The sequence below is a fragment of the Rhodamnia argentea genome, chromosome 1 (assembly GCF_020921035.1).
Source record: "Rhodamnia argentea isolate NSW1041297 chromosome 1, ASM2092103v1, whole genome shotgun sequence".
Classification (NCBI taxonomy): domain Eukaryota; kingdom Viridiplantae; phylum Streptophyta; class Magnoliopsida; order Myrtales; family Myrtaceae; genus Rhodamnia; species Rhodamnia argentea.
In genome coordinates, this window is record NC_063150.1 from 24741729 (window position 1) to 24757817 (window position 16089).

Consider the following 16089-nt stretch of genomic DNA (forward strand, 5'->3'; position numbering starts at 1 on the left):
TTATGGGTCGTGGTTTTTGAGGAGCAAGGCGAATCTTGCACAGAAGCAAATGGATAATGCAGCTACTCTTGCGGGGTCTAACGATTTCCCTCAGAAGGAAATTGATGCCGTAACGCAAACGGAAATCGGCTAAACAGGAGAATTGGAATTGATAACGAGGAAGAATCTGTTCTCTCGGATACGCTTATCAAATCAATAGAATAATATCAAAAAATCTGAAATCTTTGAAACCATAAAACACCCTTTTATATGGTGTTAACCCTAATTACATTAAGGAACATAAAATTATGAAAACGCCACTAAAACTACAAAAAAAACGCTAAAAAACGCTAAAAAACGACTCCGAAACGCTAAAAAAGGCCATTCGTCACGGCATAGCGGTGAGTTTTGATTAGCGGCCCATTTCCATGCAACCGACCAAATTTTAGCCCATTCTGAGTTCACTAATTTCAGCCCATTCCGAATTCGCGAGCCCCAAGTGCATCAGAAATGAGTTGGTTGTCATCATCCTTCCAATGCGAGAGGGAAGTGGGCTCCGCCAGCAGATCATTGGATCAAGCTCAGTACGGATACAACTTTTAGGAGCCATCAAGCCACAGTAGCAATCATTGCTCGGGACTCTGTGGACAGTTTATCAGGCACTTACGGAAGGACCGCAAGGAAATTCTTGCATAGGCAAAAAGCATTCGATTTGGGGTCAAGACATCTTTCAGAGCGAATCTCTATCGCCAGTTAAAGTTACAAACACTACAAATGGCTCCCCGGATCGCTTCTATCGAAAGTAATTTGCTTTTCTATAGTCTTGACATGTCGTGGAGTTGGACGGCGTCGCCCGGCTGATCAGGCGGCGCGCCGTTTGGCCAAATGGGCACTCTGGATAGCCATGGACTCTCCATTTTTTATGCTTTCGTCTCCAACCAGTGTTGAGCAGGGATTTACCCGCGCCTGCACCGCGAGCCGCGCAAGATTCCTTAAATTGTTGGCCATTTTTACATTTCCCGAAAAATTTGTTGCGGACTTCTTGGTATCTTTGATGGGGTAGTGTAAAGTTTCGAGCTTTCTAAGATGTTTGACGAATTTCGTTTCTGTAATGTCAGATAGTGAAATGTGTTTGCATAATTGCCGAACCAAATACTTGGTAACTGGTTAACCAACCAAAAGGGATCATACTTAAGTATATTCTCGGGGTCAACTACTAAAGTGATGTTGAAAACTCTAGGCTTTATGTATTTCTTTTCTCTTCTTTGTTTTTAAGAGCCCTCTTCCTTCCAATCAGAAATATCTCTCTCTCTCTCTCAAGTGTAGAAGGTCCCCGCGAGACAAGTAAACCCGACGGTCATCTTTTTTGCAGACTCCCATCTCAGTGTTCGCCGGTAAGAACCCAATTCCTACGCCTGCTTTCTACTTGTAAACACTGAACAGTCCTGGGCTTCGTGTCGTCTCACACCAAATTCACGGCGTATCTGACGCCGGAAAGTGTGTGTATGTTGTCGATGATGCTTATATGCTGGCAGTGATCGCTTCCTGCTTCTGTTCGTGCCTTATTTCGAAGGTCTGTCGATGACCCATTTGATTTCTGTGTGGAAATGCTTACATAGGCAGTTCCCATTGTTATTCAACCTCAAATGCCTCTGACCATCTTTGTGGAATACGCGCCAAAAAGTATTTTTTCTTTTCACCCCTTATCCTCCTTTTCTACTTGAACAGAGATGATGGTTCTTCTTCGTGAGCTGATCATCGGGTTTTATGGTTTGTTTAATTCGGTAGATGGATAATTACTTCAGTACAATTTACATGTTTTGTGGAAGGAAACATACAATGGAGTCTCGGTGAGGTCTTCATTGCAATGTGATTTTTAAGGACTGCGCTGGTATTCTTTTTCTTGTGCCGATTCCCTTAGAGCATCCCACGAAGTCTGTCGGGTTTCGGTAGCTCCTGTCCCACGGCAAGTAGGTAATTATTGGGCCGCAGTCTGGTGTGGAGTGTGAACCAACATGGCTAACCCTTTGGGGCTTTGAGTAGTGTTATAGATCATCAGTGGATAGGGTGTGTCTAAAGAAAATGCTTTGGGTTGATTGCTGAATTAGTCGCATGGTAAACGAAATCAGGAAGAATGCTACTAGTGACGAAGAAGGAGAAGATGAAATTGATGAGTGATGGTAGTCCCCTCCAGATTCAGCTGTAAAAGATGTAGTTTTTTAGCTCTGTAAAGTAGACAGAAACTCTCTCTATTATTGTTACTCAGTACAGTAGAACAGTTGGCATGAAGTCTAATGCAATTTTGTGCCAAATTTGCACAAATCTTGACGACCTTAGTTAACTTAAGCAGATTTTTGTCCATCTCAAGGCTTCTTATTCTCAAAAAAGTTCTTGAAGAAGTAACGATAGAAAAGCGTGTGTGTAAATGGTTTGGTAAGTCTCTTGCAGCAGGTAAGAGATGGCTGTTTCCTTTATAACTGCCAAATGTTTATTCATATTGCCCCTTTTCATTATAAGCCATTTCATGCTATTTATAGGGGGAAGAGAGAGTAATGGAGAGAATTTTTGTTACCATAACGGATCTGTGTAATGGCCGCAGAATGTGCCAAATCGAAGAGGTAAGTTGTCTGAATTAGTTAAATGTACTTTGATCTTGTCACGCTTAATTCACCCAATGTTGCAACGGCTATAAAGTTGAGCTTATAGTATTTTCTTTCTGTTTTTCTTGATGGGGATTGAAACCTAGTCCTCTTGATTTCTAAATCATTACCTTTCATTTCTCAGGGTCTCTTTCTGGGTTCTTATGGAGATGCAAGCAATAAGGACAGGCTTAAGAGCTCAAATGTCACCCACATCTTAACGGTGGCTAACTTAGCCCCAGCATTTCCCAATGATTTGGTCTATAAAGTTGTTGATGGTACCTCTCTATCTTGATGCCAAAATAGCATCATCCTTTCCTGAACCAAGTCCTTAAGTCCTTTCATATTGGTCGGAACGTGCTCATTGTGTGGATCTTTTATTCTTTTCCTTCTATCCTCTTTCAAACAAGTTTGTGCTTCAAAGGTACTGTTAATAGTTGTCAATCCATCTGTATATGCTCTATATTTGCAATCTCTCCATGATATTGCTCTAATACGCTTCCACTTTGTCATCTTTGTGTTCTTTCATGACAGTTCAATGTTTTTGTCCTAATGTCACATTGTTAAGTTCTGCTGCCTGTCTAAATCAAAGCGTCACTATTACTTGTAACTGTGTTAAGTCATATTGAGCCTTAAGACTGGATACTATTATGTGCTTTCCTTTGAAGTCGAGGATTCTGAGGACACACACATTGGACAGCACTTTGAGGAGTGTATCAATTTCATTGATGAAGCTAGAAAACAGGGAGGCAGCATACTGGTCCACTGTTTATGAGGAGTTTCCAGAAGGTCATTTTCTTGCTCCATCCTGCATTTATATGAACAATTTGATTACTAAGTTATAAGTTATTCGCTGATACTTGTTCTTAGACTGTTCTCATTTTGGTACTTCGATCTCACTGGAGTTCTAGGTTCCTATACCTCTTCTTTTATTTTGGCCGACTATGAACCCTGCTGTGTTTGTGCAACTCTAGGTTGGGAAGTGATTTGGGACAGTAGATTATGCTTCAAATGGGTTTTAGAAACAAGGCCTGGTTCTTAGAGGGATTGGAAAAGTATCCTTTTAATGCATCATGACCAAATGCACCATGATCAGTCTCCTTCAAATTGATCTTTTCACCATTTGACTGCCAAGGTTCATGTCTAGCAACCATTAGAGCTCATTCAGTATTCTTCGATAAAACGTTTGTATGTTCCTGCTGGCTCTATGCGGAGAAGATAGTTTAGGTTAATGCAACTTTGGTGTTTAGTTAAAAAAAAAAAAAACTCAAATGAAAGAGGAAGAAGAAACTCGGTGGGTAAAGACATTAATTTTTAGCTGATACTTATGACTAGCTAGAAGTTTTTCTGCAATGCCTATACATATACAGATGCAGTATCAATATTTCCCCTGTCACGTCAAACTATTTCTCGTTGGATGGGCTGCGTCGACATTCCAACTGCAGAGAGGGGGGAAAGATGGAATTTGAAGTGGTAAATGCTATGGCATTTTAGCGGCGCGGTTTAACCTTTGTCGAGAGCAAGTTTGTAATGATTAGTGACAACTTCTTTTTCCTTTTTCCTTTTTCCTTTTTCCATTTTGGCATGATTGTTCCTGATACACGGTTGTTTTCCCTTTTTGAGCAGTGTGACAGTGGTCACAGCTTATCTAATGAAGCAGCGCAGAATGTGCTTGTCTCAAGCTCTAGAACACGTAAAGACCCGAAGGCCACAGGCAGCTCCTAACAGGGGATTCATTGTACAACTTCAGGATTTCGAAAGTTCTCTAGCCAATGCCACAGCCATTCGAGGCTGAATTCAAGTCAGCCCCTTCACATGGTTTGCTTCAAAAATGTTCAAAAATTCATTTCCAATGGATATCCCTTACTTCATGAATTCTTTCAGCTTATTTTGGATTGAATAAGAACCCCTTTTAGACTTTAGCAGATGCTTGTCAAGCCTCCTCTGTTCTGGACTTGTAAATTTTGGAGTTGTAACTCTACTGCTCCTGTCTGAAGCAAGCCATCTGTGTGTGAAGAACAGTTATGTGAAAAATACTTGATAGTAAGGAGAATATATGTGCTAGAACTGCATGAAGAAAACCAAAAAAAAAAACCTGAATCGTTTATAGCTAACGGGCTTGGGCCGAAGAGGGCCGGCACGGCCCAGTTGCCATTCTTAAGGTAGGGCTCTGTTAGGAAAAGCAAAAGAAGTTCTAAAATTTGGAGTAGAATCAAGGATGTTAGTTTCACTATTGTCTTGAATGCATTTCTCCGATTCCCAAAAACTTATGTCTTTAGTTTAAGTATATAATTATGAAAAATACATAAAACAAACCAAGCTTATATTATCAAATTGAGTGAATAAAAAGTGTTATGCCTCAAAGTTTTCTTGGTGAATAACAGTATTTTCTCATTTCATCCAAAAAAAAAAATTAGTTATTTTTTCTCCTCTCCTTGTTTCTTTCTAATCAATACAATTCATTGTACTAACACATAATCTTTATAATCAATAATAAGGTTCCTTTCTAGTACTGCCAACAAAAGTGCACCCACGTTGCGTGTATGAAAAAAAAAAAGTAGAAGATAATATTCACAAAGATTTTGTTCAATTTTGCTTATTATCAAGTTATTACTAAACGGAAACGGATTATCGCTACAGTATGAGGAAATTGTCCGCATATATACGTGGAAAGACAAAACTATTTCAAGATTCGAACCTTCTTTGTAAGATTATTAGTAATTTGGAAGATAGACCACACGACCCGATTCAAGGGTGACTCAGATTTGGTGGAGTCGTGGTCTAATTTTGAGCTGCTCCTTTGCAATTGAAGGAAAAAGAAAAAGTTAAGAGTAAGCATTCTCCTACTCAAGAAATATCTCTTTTAACGGTTGAAGAGTTCATTGTGATCTTGGAGTCAACTTATCGGTGGAACATTAGCAACGTATATAATCATGTTGTCAACTGTCAACCACGGCGACGGGAAAATATGAAAGTAGTCATAAATTTGTTGTATTGATATTAGTTCAATCTTAAACCTTTTCAATGGGACAAATTTACTCATAAGCCTTTTCATATTGGTACCAATTTAGTAAATCTGGCCAATTTAAGCCAAAAAATTGTTGATGTGGATGCCGGCGGTCCCTAGGTGACACGGCCGGTCTTGAGATGGACATTTTTTTAAAATAATTTTTAGTAATATTATTTTATTTTCTTTTTCTTTTTCTTTCCCTCCTCTTCCCGTCGGCGGTTGGTCGCCAACCACCGATTGCCAACCACTAGCCTTGGCCGATGAGGGCTAGCCTCGGCTAGGTGAGGGTGAGTGTTAGTAAGGCCTCCCTCCCTAAATCAAGTGAGGATTGCTTGAGGGTCAGCCTTGCCAAATCTGGTGAGGGGGGTTTTGTCGGTGCTCGCACTACCGGCCATGGCCTGTGTTGCCGGCCACCGATAAGATTGAAAATGGAAAGAAGAAAATAAAATTAAAAATTAAAAAATGCCCACGTCGCCTTCGCTTGTGCCACGTAGGATAGCTAGCATCCACGTCAACAATTTCTGACCTAAATTGGCTTGGATGGACTAAATTGATATCAACCGATTCAATTGAAAGGTATATGAATTTTTTTGGTACTTTTCCTCACGATGACGTTTGTTGTGAAATTTATAACTGCTAAGTATTGTTGTAAGGAAGTCGATAGAAAAATTGAATAACTTCATCAAAAATAGATGGATGGGAAAGTTGTGAAAAGTGAATTTTGGGATTTTATCGTACTAGGAAACTAAGTAGAGCTTTAGTTTTTATACTAAATACTTGACTAACCTTGTTCTATCCATCTTTCTAATTATATAGATGGAGGCATTTTAGATTTTCGCACATATAGTGCAAGGATGAAGTTGGTTATTACATTGTAAGGACAACTAAAAAAATTTCATCAAGGGGAGATTCGTTTTGAAAAGTGGAAAATTAACTTCTTTCTTCTGACAATTCTTTCCTTTTCTCTTTGGCCAATTCTACCACAAAGGTCAAAGCTAAGCGCCATTACACTATTAGAGTGATATCTAATTATCTATGTGAGGCTAAAATGGAAAAAAAAAAAAAAGTGAGATAAATTATGATTTTGACTTAAGTTATGTTTATTTTATGAAAAACAATTAAATGAAAAGATTTTTCACACTTTCATTTATTTGGTTCACTGAAAGTGGATAGTCAAAGGAAACTACTTTATGATAAAAGAAATCTTACATGTTGAAAATTAGGGGTGAGCATGGTTCTACGATGGAATCAGGAATCGGATAATCGAACCCGTGGTTCTGATCCGGTTCCAAGTTTTAGTGAAATAGGGTCCGATTCTTGGTTCCGCATTTTGAGGAATCGCCGGTCCGGTTCCGGTTCCCGGTTCTTTATGGAACCGAACCGGAATCGGAACAGGAACCGGCACTTTTTATATGTGTCATAAAAATTGGAAATGTTGCTACTTATGTTGTATATGTGTCATAGAAATTGGGAATGTGATCTTGAAATCACTCAAACTTCTTTAACAAACCGAATCGGAGAGGGAGCAAATTGCTCTGGAGTTGGTGGAGGAAAAGAAAGCCTAAGCTGAACATGAGAGAAGTTTACAAGAGCAAGCTAAAAAAAATTGAAAACTTGAGCTCGATTGTGCTGTACTCAAATAGGGAAGAGATCCGAGATAATTTCAAAAAGGTATTATACAAGTGGCATGCTGGTATATTACAAATACTTTGAATTTTTTTAGTCTCATGTTTATAATTTACAATCTTGCACTTTCGTAATGCACTAGCTTTTTTTTTATCAACTGCTAATCACTCCATGTAATTAAAAATGATTATGTGGATGTTGGAGCTGCTTTTCTTAAATGTTCTTAGTAAAATTGCAGGTTCTCGGATACCCTGGAATCGGACTACGAAACCCGTGATAGGATAAGTTCCAAGTTTCAAGTTCCAAGTTCCATAGTACATAGGGTATGTTCTAAATTCCGAAAAATGAGGAACTCGTACTAGCGGATAGGTTCCGGGTTCCAGGTGGAACTTATTCGGAACTTGGAACCGCTCACCCCTATGAGGAAAATGATTTCTCCATTTAAAAAAAAAAATTGTTTCACCAAACTCCTTTCTCATATGCACGATTATATAGAGCTTCAATCTACTTACCCACTCTCATATTGCCTTTTCTTTTTATAATGAAGTACCATTCTCATTTTAATTTTTATAAGCATTTGTGAGATTAATTTTCTATAAATTCGCTTTTCCTATTTGTTTTGGCTTCTCTTTTCTGTCTGTTTATCTTGTTAACAAAGTCTCCATTTGTTTCTCGGAAATCAAATGATTTGAAAATGATTTTCCTAAAAATGACCGCTTGTATCACTCACAACAATTAATTAGTGAAAAATATTTTCATTAACAATAACAATTCATATCTAAACATTTTTGTGGACAATGAAAATAGTTTTTGTTGATTTATTTTTGCAAGCGATACAAGTAATTATTTTTAGGAAAATACTTTTCACAAAATTCGTTTTTATTAAAACAAACGGAGTCTAAAACCCATAAAATGTATACTTCATATGGCAATAATATTTTAGACAACCATTTTTTTTATATATGAACAAAATTAAACATCAAAAAGCTTTTGACATTTTGCTTTCAATTAGACATGTCAAACGGGTGGGTTGGGTCATAAATTGTCCGATCCAAATTGACTCATATAATCGGTTTATGACCCATTTATTCCAATGCAAATTTCTCGATCCATATTTGACCCGACCCATATTGCTAAACAACTTCTATATTTAATCTAATTTAGGAAAACTTGTTTCTTATAAATTTCCTGAAAAATTATAATGCTAAAACACGGTGGACGATTTTTGTAAAATAAAAAAAAAATCAAAACATAACAAAATAATAACTATATTCTTTTTTCTTTTTCTTCTTCTAAGATCAGAGAGGACCGTCACACCCTTGCCAACAGCAAGCGAGGGCGAGCAACCCTTGCTAGCCACTAAGTGAGGGCTTCCGATCAAGGGTCGGGCCCTCGCCAAAGGCGAGCAAGGGTGCATGAACCTCGTCGGATTTCCTAAAAAAAAAAAGAAAGAAAGAAATTTTTTTTTATCAAAATAATTAAAAATTAAAAATTGAAATGTTTATTATGATTCATTTAAAATAGTAAGGTAACTCATTTAAAATTAATTAAATAATCTATTTATGGTCCATTTAAATTTATTTTTTAAATCGAATGCAGACCATTTATGGTCCATGTCACTATGGGCGAAACAAACAAAGGAGTATTCGTTTTCTCTTTTTTGTTTATAAGTGCATACTTCCACCCAATCTCTCTCTCTCTCTCTCTCTCTCCCTTTCCTCTCTCAAGCGTAGAAGGTCAACGAGAGACAAGTGAACCGCCATAATCAATCATCCGTCACGGAGACTCCATCTCAGCGTTCGCCGGTAAGGCCCAATTCCTGAATTCGGCTCATTACTCCTCCGTGAATCCTGGGTACTCCAGGGTTTCATGTCATCTCGCAGCAAATTCATGGCGTATCTGACACCGATAAATGTGAATATGCCATCAAAAGCGCGTACGTATGTTGTCGACGATGCTTATGTATTTGCAGGGATCGCTTCCCGCTTTTGTTCCCAATGTTATTCAACTTAAATGCCGCTGACCATCTTCCCGGAACGAACACCTATGAAAAAAAAGAAGTATCTTTTCACCCCTTATCCTTCCTTATGTGCTTGGACATAGAAGATGGTTCTTTTTGGTGAGCTGGTCATTGGGTTTTATGGTTGTTCAATTCGGTTGATTCGTGATTACTTCAGCAAAACTTATCAAGTACTGTCAAAGGGAAGTATTTTAGGCAGTCACACAGAATTTTTTGTTTTTTTTTTCGGGTTGAGTGCTGAATTAGTCATGTGATAAATGGACTTTGCGAGAATGCTACTAGTGAAGAAGAAGGAGAAGATGAATTTGATTACTAATGGCGTCCACCTCCACATTCATTTCCAAAAGATGTCACTTTTTTTTATCTCTGTAGAGTAGATAGAAACTCTCTGTTGATGTTACATGAAACAGTAGAATGGTTGGCATGAACTCAGATTGAATTTTGTGGCGAATTTGCATGAACTAAGAGTTTCTTCTGCATCTCAATCACTATTTGTTTTCGAAAAAAGTTCTCGTAAAATAAATGGTTCGGTAAATTTCTTATGGCAGGTGAGAGATGGCCGATTCCTTTGTGATTTCCAAATAGTTATTCATAATGTCTCTCTTCATTATGGAATTTCACTAGTGAAATTTGTGGGTTGCTGAACAAACATTCATCCCCAAGCCATTTTGTGCTATTTTGAAGGGTGAAGAGAGAGTAGTGCAGAGAATTATCCTACACGACAATGGATCTGTTTGATGGCTGCAGAGTGTGCCAAATCGAAGAGGTAACTTATCTTACCGAGTCAAACATACTAGGGAGACTAATCTTGTCATGCTTAATCCACACAATGTCGCAACCGCTATAGAGGTTATAGTATTTTCTTTTCAGTTTTATAAATAGGAAATGAAACCTAGGACCTGCTGATTTCTGAACCGTTCCCTTTCATTTCTCAGGGTCTCTTTTTGGGTTCTAACAGAGGTGCGAGTAATAAGGACGGGCTGAAGAGCTTAAATGTCACCCACATCTTGACGGTGGCTAACTTAGCCCCAGCATTTCCCAATGATTTTGTCTATAAAGAAATTAATGGTACCTCTCTATCTCAATGTGAAAATAACATCTTCCTTTCCTGAACCAAGTCCTTAAGTCCTTTCATATTGGTGAGAACATGCTCGTTGTGTGGATCTCTTTACACTTTTCCTTTATCTGTGACATCTCAGTGATTCTTATAATCTTTCAAATAATTTTGTGCTCCGACGATACTGTCAATAAATTTCAATCTATCTATGTAAGCTCCATATATGCAACCTTTTCTTGGTATCTAGTATGCTTCCAGTTTGTCATCTTCGTGTTCTTTCATGCCAGTTCAGTTTTTTAGTCCTCAGTGTCACATTGTTAAGCTCTGCTGCCTGCCTAAATCGAAGAGTCTCTAGTCCTTGTCACTGTGTTAGGCCATATCGAGCCTTGAGACTGGATACTATTATGTGTTTTTCTTTGAAGTCAAGGACTCTGAGGACACGCACATTCAACAGCACTTCGAGGAGTGTATCAGTTTCATTGATGAAGCTAGAAGACAGGGAGGCAGCATACTGGTCCACTGTTATAAGGGAGTTTCCAGAAGGTTGTTTTCTAGCTCTATCTTGCATTTGAATGAACAATTTGATTTACTAAGTTATAAGTTATCTCATTGATACTTGATCTTAGACTGTTCTCGTTAGGTACTCCAATCTCACTGAGTTCTAGGTACTCATACATTTTTCACTTTGGCCAACTAGGTATGAACTGTACTGAGTTTGCCCAACTCTAGGTTGATAAGTGCTTTGGGGTGAGTAGATTATGCTTCAAATGGGTTTTAAGAACAAGGCCCGGTTCTTGGAGAGATTGGAAACGTAATTTTTTAATGCACCATGACCAGTATCCTTCCAATTGATCTAACAACCATTTGACTGCTGAAGTTCATCTCTAGCAATCGTCACAGCTCGTTCCGTTTTGTTCGGTAAAACATTTGTTTGTTCCTTCTGACTCTCTGCAAGGAAGATATGTTAGGTTAATGCAACTTGGAGTTCAGTTACTTTTTCAAAAAAATATAGATGAAAGAAGAAGAAACTTGGTGGTACAGATATTGGTTTTTAGCTGAAACTTTTTTCGAATAACTTGAAGTTCTTTGGCAATGTATAAATATGCAGATGCAAATTCCTTAGTCCCCTGTCACGTCGAGGTATTTTGAAATGCTGTGGCATTTGAACCCAGTGGTTTAAGTATTGTCAAGAGGAAGTTTGCAATTATTAGTGACAACTTTCTTTTTCCATAACTTTCTTTTGCATAGCTGTTCTTCAATAACAGTTCTTTTTTCTTTTGGCAGTGTGACGGTGGTTGCAGCTTATCTCATGAAGCGGCGGGGAATGCGCTTGTCTCAAGCTCTGGAACATATAAAGACCAGAAGGCCTCAGGCAGCTCCTAACAGTGGCTTCATGGTACAACTGCAAGAATTCGAAAGTTCTCTAAACAATGCCACAACCATTTCAGCCTGATATCGAATTAGCCCTTTAAATAGTTAAAACTCGAGAAATGTTGGAAATTCATTTGCAGTGGATGTCGCTTACCTTCATGGATTCTTTTTGGTTATTTTAGATTGAATAGGAAGCCCTTCTTTTGGACTTCCTCAGATACTTGTCAAGTGTCCTCGGTGGATGGTAATTTTTTTTTTCTAAAATCTATCTTGTAACTCTACTGCACCTATCTGAAGCAAACTATTGCCGGAAGATGAACTGTGAATGAAGAGAAATTCTGCAAAAATAGTGGATCGTAAGGAGAATAGATGTGCTAGAACTGCATAGAGACAACGGACAAGATACTGAAGCATTTAATCTTACCAATTTCATATGGGAGGAGTAAGTCATTGTAAATATTGTGCAATACTCGAAAACACGAGTAACCCATGACAAAATCTGACATTAAGCATATTCCGAAGCATGTTTAGGGAATCAACAACACTTCCTTTTATGTCAATTTGCTAGACAGTGATGATAGTACCAGAGATGAACTCCTATTTGGTATCTTCATTAATCAGTTGGGATGATGAGAACACTTCATAATATGAGTCCAGGCGGAACCGTTCTTGCAAGAGTAAGGATACTCCTGTGGTCATTCAGCAAAAGAAGAGATTTATGAAGTCTTGTTGAAGAGAAACCACCAACAGAATGTGATAGTAAACAAACATTATCCTGAAATCAAGTGCCTCGTCTTCACAAACATGTTCCTGCGACTCGTCTCATAAATACCAAAGCGAGCTATAGGACTGGCTATGACGATGGAGATGGACAGCTACGAAGAGCTAAGCGAGAGAGGCATGAGTGAAGGCAATGTTATTGAGAGAGAGAGAGAGAGAGAGAGAGAGAGAGTGTGTAAATATAATGCATGTGCATGGAAAAGATGAAACAACCAGAGAACTATCGCTATGTTATGCTCCTTTTTGATCCATCATCACGCGTGTGGAACGTAATTGACCCCAAGATATTCAACGTGAGAGGTGTAATATTGCATACCAAGAACCTAGAGAAAGAGAGAGAGGAAGAGTAAAAGTAACTTCACGGGAGTGCAGCATATGGCATTGAATGAGACCACAAGTAGGAGTAAATAGCAGTAATAACAGTGTACTGAGTCAGCTCCTTCTCGTCGTCAAAGTTTTCAGCTTATAAATAGTTGAGAGCTTCTTTCCTTTTTTTGAGTCGGTGCGCTGATAGATTGCCCAAAAACTGAAATTGAAGAAGACCACCATCAAGAAGGAAACAGACAGACAAAGTCATGTCTCACATAGCTGTGGAGAGAAACAGGAGAAGGCAGATGAATGAACATCTCAAGGTCTTGCGTTCCTTAACCCCATGCTTCTACATCAAACGAGTAAAACCCTCTCTCTCTCTCTCTCTCTCTCTCTCTCCCTCCCGTCCCATGCGTGTGGACTGTAAATGAGATCATAGTACAGTGTCGATGTTGCAGTACACGTTGCTCGAACTCGACTCTAGGCTTGATATCAATTTGCTTGATCTTAAGCCGTGCATGAGTTATATCGGAATTTCAAGTTGAGCTCACCGAGAACTCTCGAGCTGCAATTAAAAATGTGTAGATGAGCGTTGGTACTTCAGATATAGGCACGGAATCGTCTTTATAATTCAAACTCTGCCAATCAATTGACATTGGAACTTTCTTAATTTTGATTGAGTGTAAGTATTAGCAAGTCAAATCTCGATTTTGTTCATTTACTCAACAAATCGGGCAAGCATAAGATAACTGCTGAATCAAGTTCGAGTAAAGAAGTAATTGAGCTCAAATTGATCATACGATTAAGTAGCTCGATTCCTATATATAAAACCCTATTGTGCAATAGACCTTAGATTTGTAGAAATTATGATCGAAATCAAATGGAATTAATTTTTATAGGGGGATCAAGCGTCCATCATAGGCGGCGTAATAGAATTCATCAAGGAACTGCAACAAGTCTTACAATCCTTGGAGTCAAACAAGAGGAGGAAGAGTCTAAGCCCTAGCCCTAGCCCTAGCCCAAGACAGCTCCAGCTGATCAACACGCCGCCGCCGGCCCCCGATAGTCCCTTCAGTTTCGAGAGCACCGCTGCTAATAAGGAATTAGGAGTGTGCTGCAACTCCTCAGCTGCCGATGTCGAGGCGAAGATCTCGGGGCCGAATGTGCTGCTGAAGGTAATCGCTCGGAAGATACCGGGCCAAATCTTGAAAATAATTAGCGTCCTTGAGAAACTCTCATTTCAGATTATTCATCTCAACATCAGCAGCATGGAAGACACGGTTCTGTACTCCTTCGTCGTTAAGGTACTAAAAGTTGTGGTTTCTCTATTGTCATCTCGATTCTCGGTGCTGAAAGAGATTCGGTTACATCACTGAAGTTTCAAGGTTCTTGGATAATAGAAGGTATTATCATTCTAGATGTAGAAGCACTATGATACACTACGTCTTTCCTAACTACATATATGAATTGTCGAATGGATTCGAGAATTCTACGCGAGTTAACCTGAGTTTATATACATGAGGATGTAGGATTTCAATTCACGTCTCGAGCTTCACGGTCTTGCCATTACCACTGGGGCGAATTTGTTCGAACTCACATGCCAAAACATAGTTAGCGGCTACTGCTTTCTATCAAGAAGTTTGAACTTCTTATCATTCGCAGATGGACCTTGTGAACTATCTATGGCAAAACGAATTCATTTGGTATAAGGGAAGACTTCAAGGGCACCGAAGCAAATTCATTGTGATATGCGTGATCAACCCTAGAGCAAGAACCGTGCATGGGAAAACTTTTGCTAGTGCATAAGCTCATTCATGCTTCTATTCTTAGTTATAGATCTTGGATTATGGCGAATGTGTACAGCGATCCATGTACACAGTAACACGCACTAGATAGAATAAACTTGATTTTTCTTGTTCGCATTACTGTAATTTCTTTTACGTAACAGTTTAGTGCGACATTGGACCTGCACATATTAGACACCTTGAAGATACTAAGATCGACACAAAAAACGAATCTCGGTGGCACATTGAACTTAATCTGCAATATGCGTCAAGCATCGATATGAACAACGCAAACCCAATGTCCTTTGCGTTGAAGTCCTCAATGAAAGGAATTTTGTAAGATTGTTTCATTTGTATGATTTCATTATTAATTGAAAATTTGTGATTCTATTGCAGATAGGGCTTGAATGTCGCCTAAGCTTGGAGGAACTAGCTCTGGAAGTTCAACGAAGCTTCTCTTTGAATCCCTTGTGTATTGCAGAAGCGTAAGTTCTTTCATAGGAATTCGATATGGCCTTGCGTTTAGAAAACCTAATCATCTCATAAAAAAGGAGGAGGATTTAAATGTTCCCTCTTGAAATAATTCGGGTTACCTTAAATATATTACTCAAGTTAAGTTTTGTCTAATCTGCTGAGCTCTTTAATTTGCATTGTTCTCACATATGATCTTCAGGGCTTGTCATTTGCTCCATCCTTTCGACCAAAAAAATTTGCCCTATCCTTATAGATCTACATGAACTCTACATAGGTCACTCGATCTTGCTACTGATATGTTTGTTCCACACAAATGCCCGAGCAAAAACCTTATATTCTCGATGCGGAATCCAATTGTTTGTCCACATCGCATTGCTACTTAGGATCGATCACAGTGCCTGAAATGTCAAGCATGTGAGATTGGACCTTGAATATTTGTTAAGGTTTTAACTAGTAGGTCAGCAAGAAACATCGAATGGATTATTGATAGAAGTTAGAATAACATTATGCCGATGGAGATAAAACTGGGAAAGTACTTACTGTATTAGAGTTCACATAGTCTTTCAAAACTGGGTTGAATCTAAAGATGTGATCTAACAAATCAAAGTCAATATAGATCAAATATACACTAAGCTAGAATATCGAGTTAAGTCTCTAACGATCTGACAAACCAAAGTGAAATAAATTACCTGTAGTCGCAGCTAAATAGATACCATTTGTATGAACATTACTGACAAGATCGATGGGATCATGCTGGTTTTATGAATTCTTCTGTTGGGACGTGACTTCCATACAATATGCAATCGAATTGACATCCTCGTTAAGATTTCGATTGTTTATTCAGCTTTAGCACGTGCAACAAAAGATCCTGGGGATTGGGCGTATCGAAAGAATAGTCCGCACATTATTATTTTTTTCATAGAGCTCGTGTTCTTCCATAACTTTCCTTACTCATAAAAGAAAGATCACATGTTTATGCCAGAACTTAATGAGCAACCGAGAGGTGTTCTGTATGATCAGATATTCCAAGACTGGAAATA

The 16089-nt window shown here is 38.6% G+C and overlaps 2 protein-coding genes across 3 annotated transcripts; both read left to right on the top strand.

The window, feature by feature from the left end:
• The first annotated feature begins 1233 nt into the window (after nucleotides 1–1233).
• On the top strand, nucleotides 1234–12103 carry LOC115753645 (dual specificity protein phosphatase 1). Of its 2 annotated transcripts, XM_048281784.1 has the most exons (7): nucleotides 8925–9059; nucleotides 9938–10040; nucleotides 10210–10342; nucleotides 10754–10874; nucleotides 11616–11766; nucleotides 11868–11938; nucleotides 11971–12103. In XM_048281784.1, exons 2-7 carry the CDS (start codon nucleotides 9999–10001, stop codon nucleotides 12029–12031), a joined length of 579 nt encoding a protein of 192 aa, XP_048137741.1. In that variant the 5' UTR covers nucleotides 8925–9059; nucleotides 9938–9998; the 3' UTR covers nucleotides 12032–12103. The 2 variants fall into 2 exon arrangements, with proteins under 2 accessions (XP_048137750.1, XP_048137741.1); XM_048281793.1 differs by lacking the exons at nucleotides 8925–9059; nucleotides 9938–10040 and adding exons at nucleotides 1234–1373; nucleotides 2517–2597 and having other exon boundaries at nucleotides 11616–11992.
• A 774-nt stretch (nucleotides 12104–12877) lies between these two features.
• On the top strand, nucleotides 12878–15256 carry LOC115753631 (transcription factor MUTE). The gene is made up of 3 exons (XM_030692332.2): nucleotides 12878–13153; nucleotides 13691–14095; nucleotides 14972–15256. Exons 1-3 carry the CDS (start codon nucleotides 13058–13060, stop codon nucleotides 15062–15064), a joined length of 594 nt encoding a protein of 197 aa, XP_030548192.1. The 5' UTR covers nucleotides 12878–13057; the 3' UTR covers nucleotides 15065–15256.
• The last annotated feature ends 833 nt before the right edge of the window (nucleotides 15257–16089 follow it).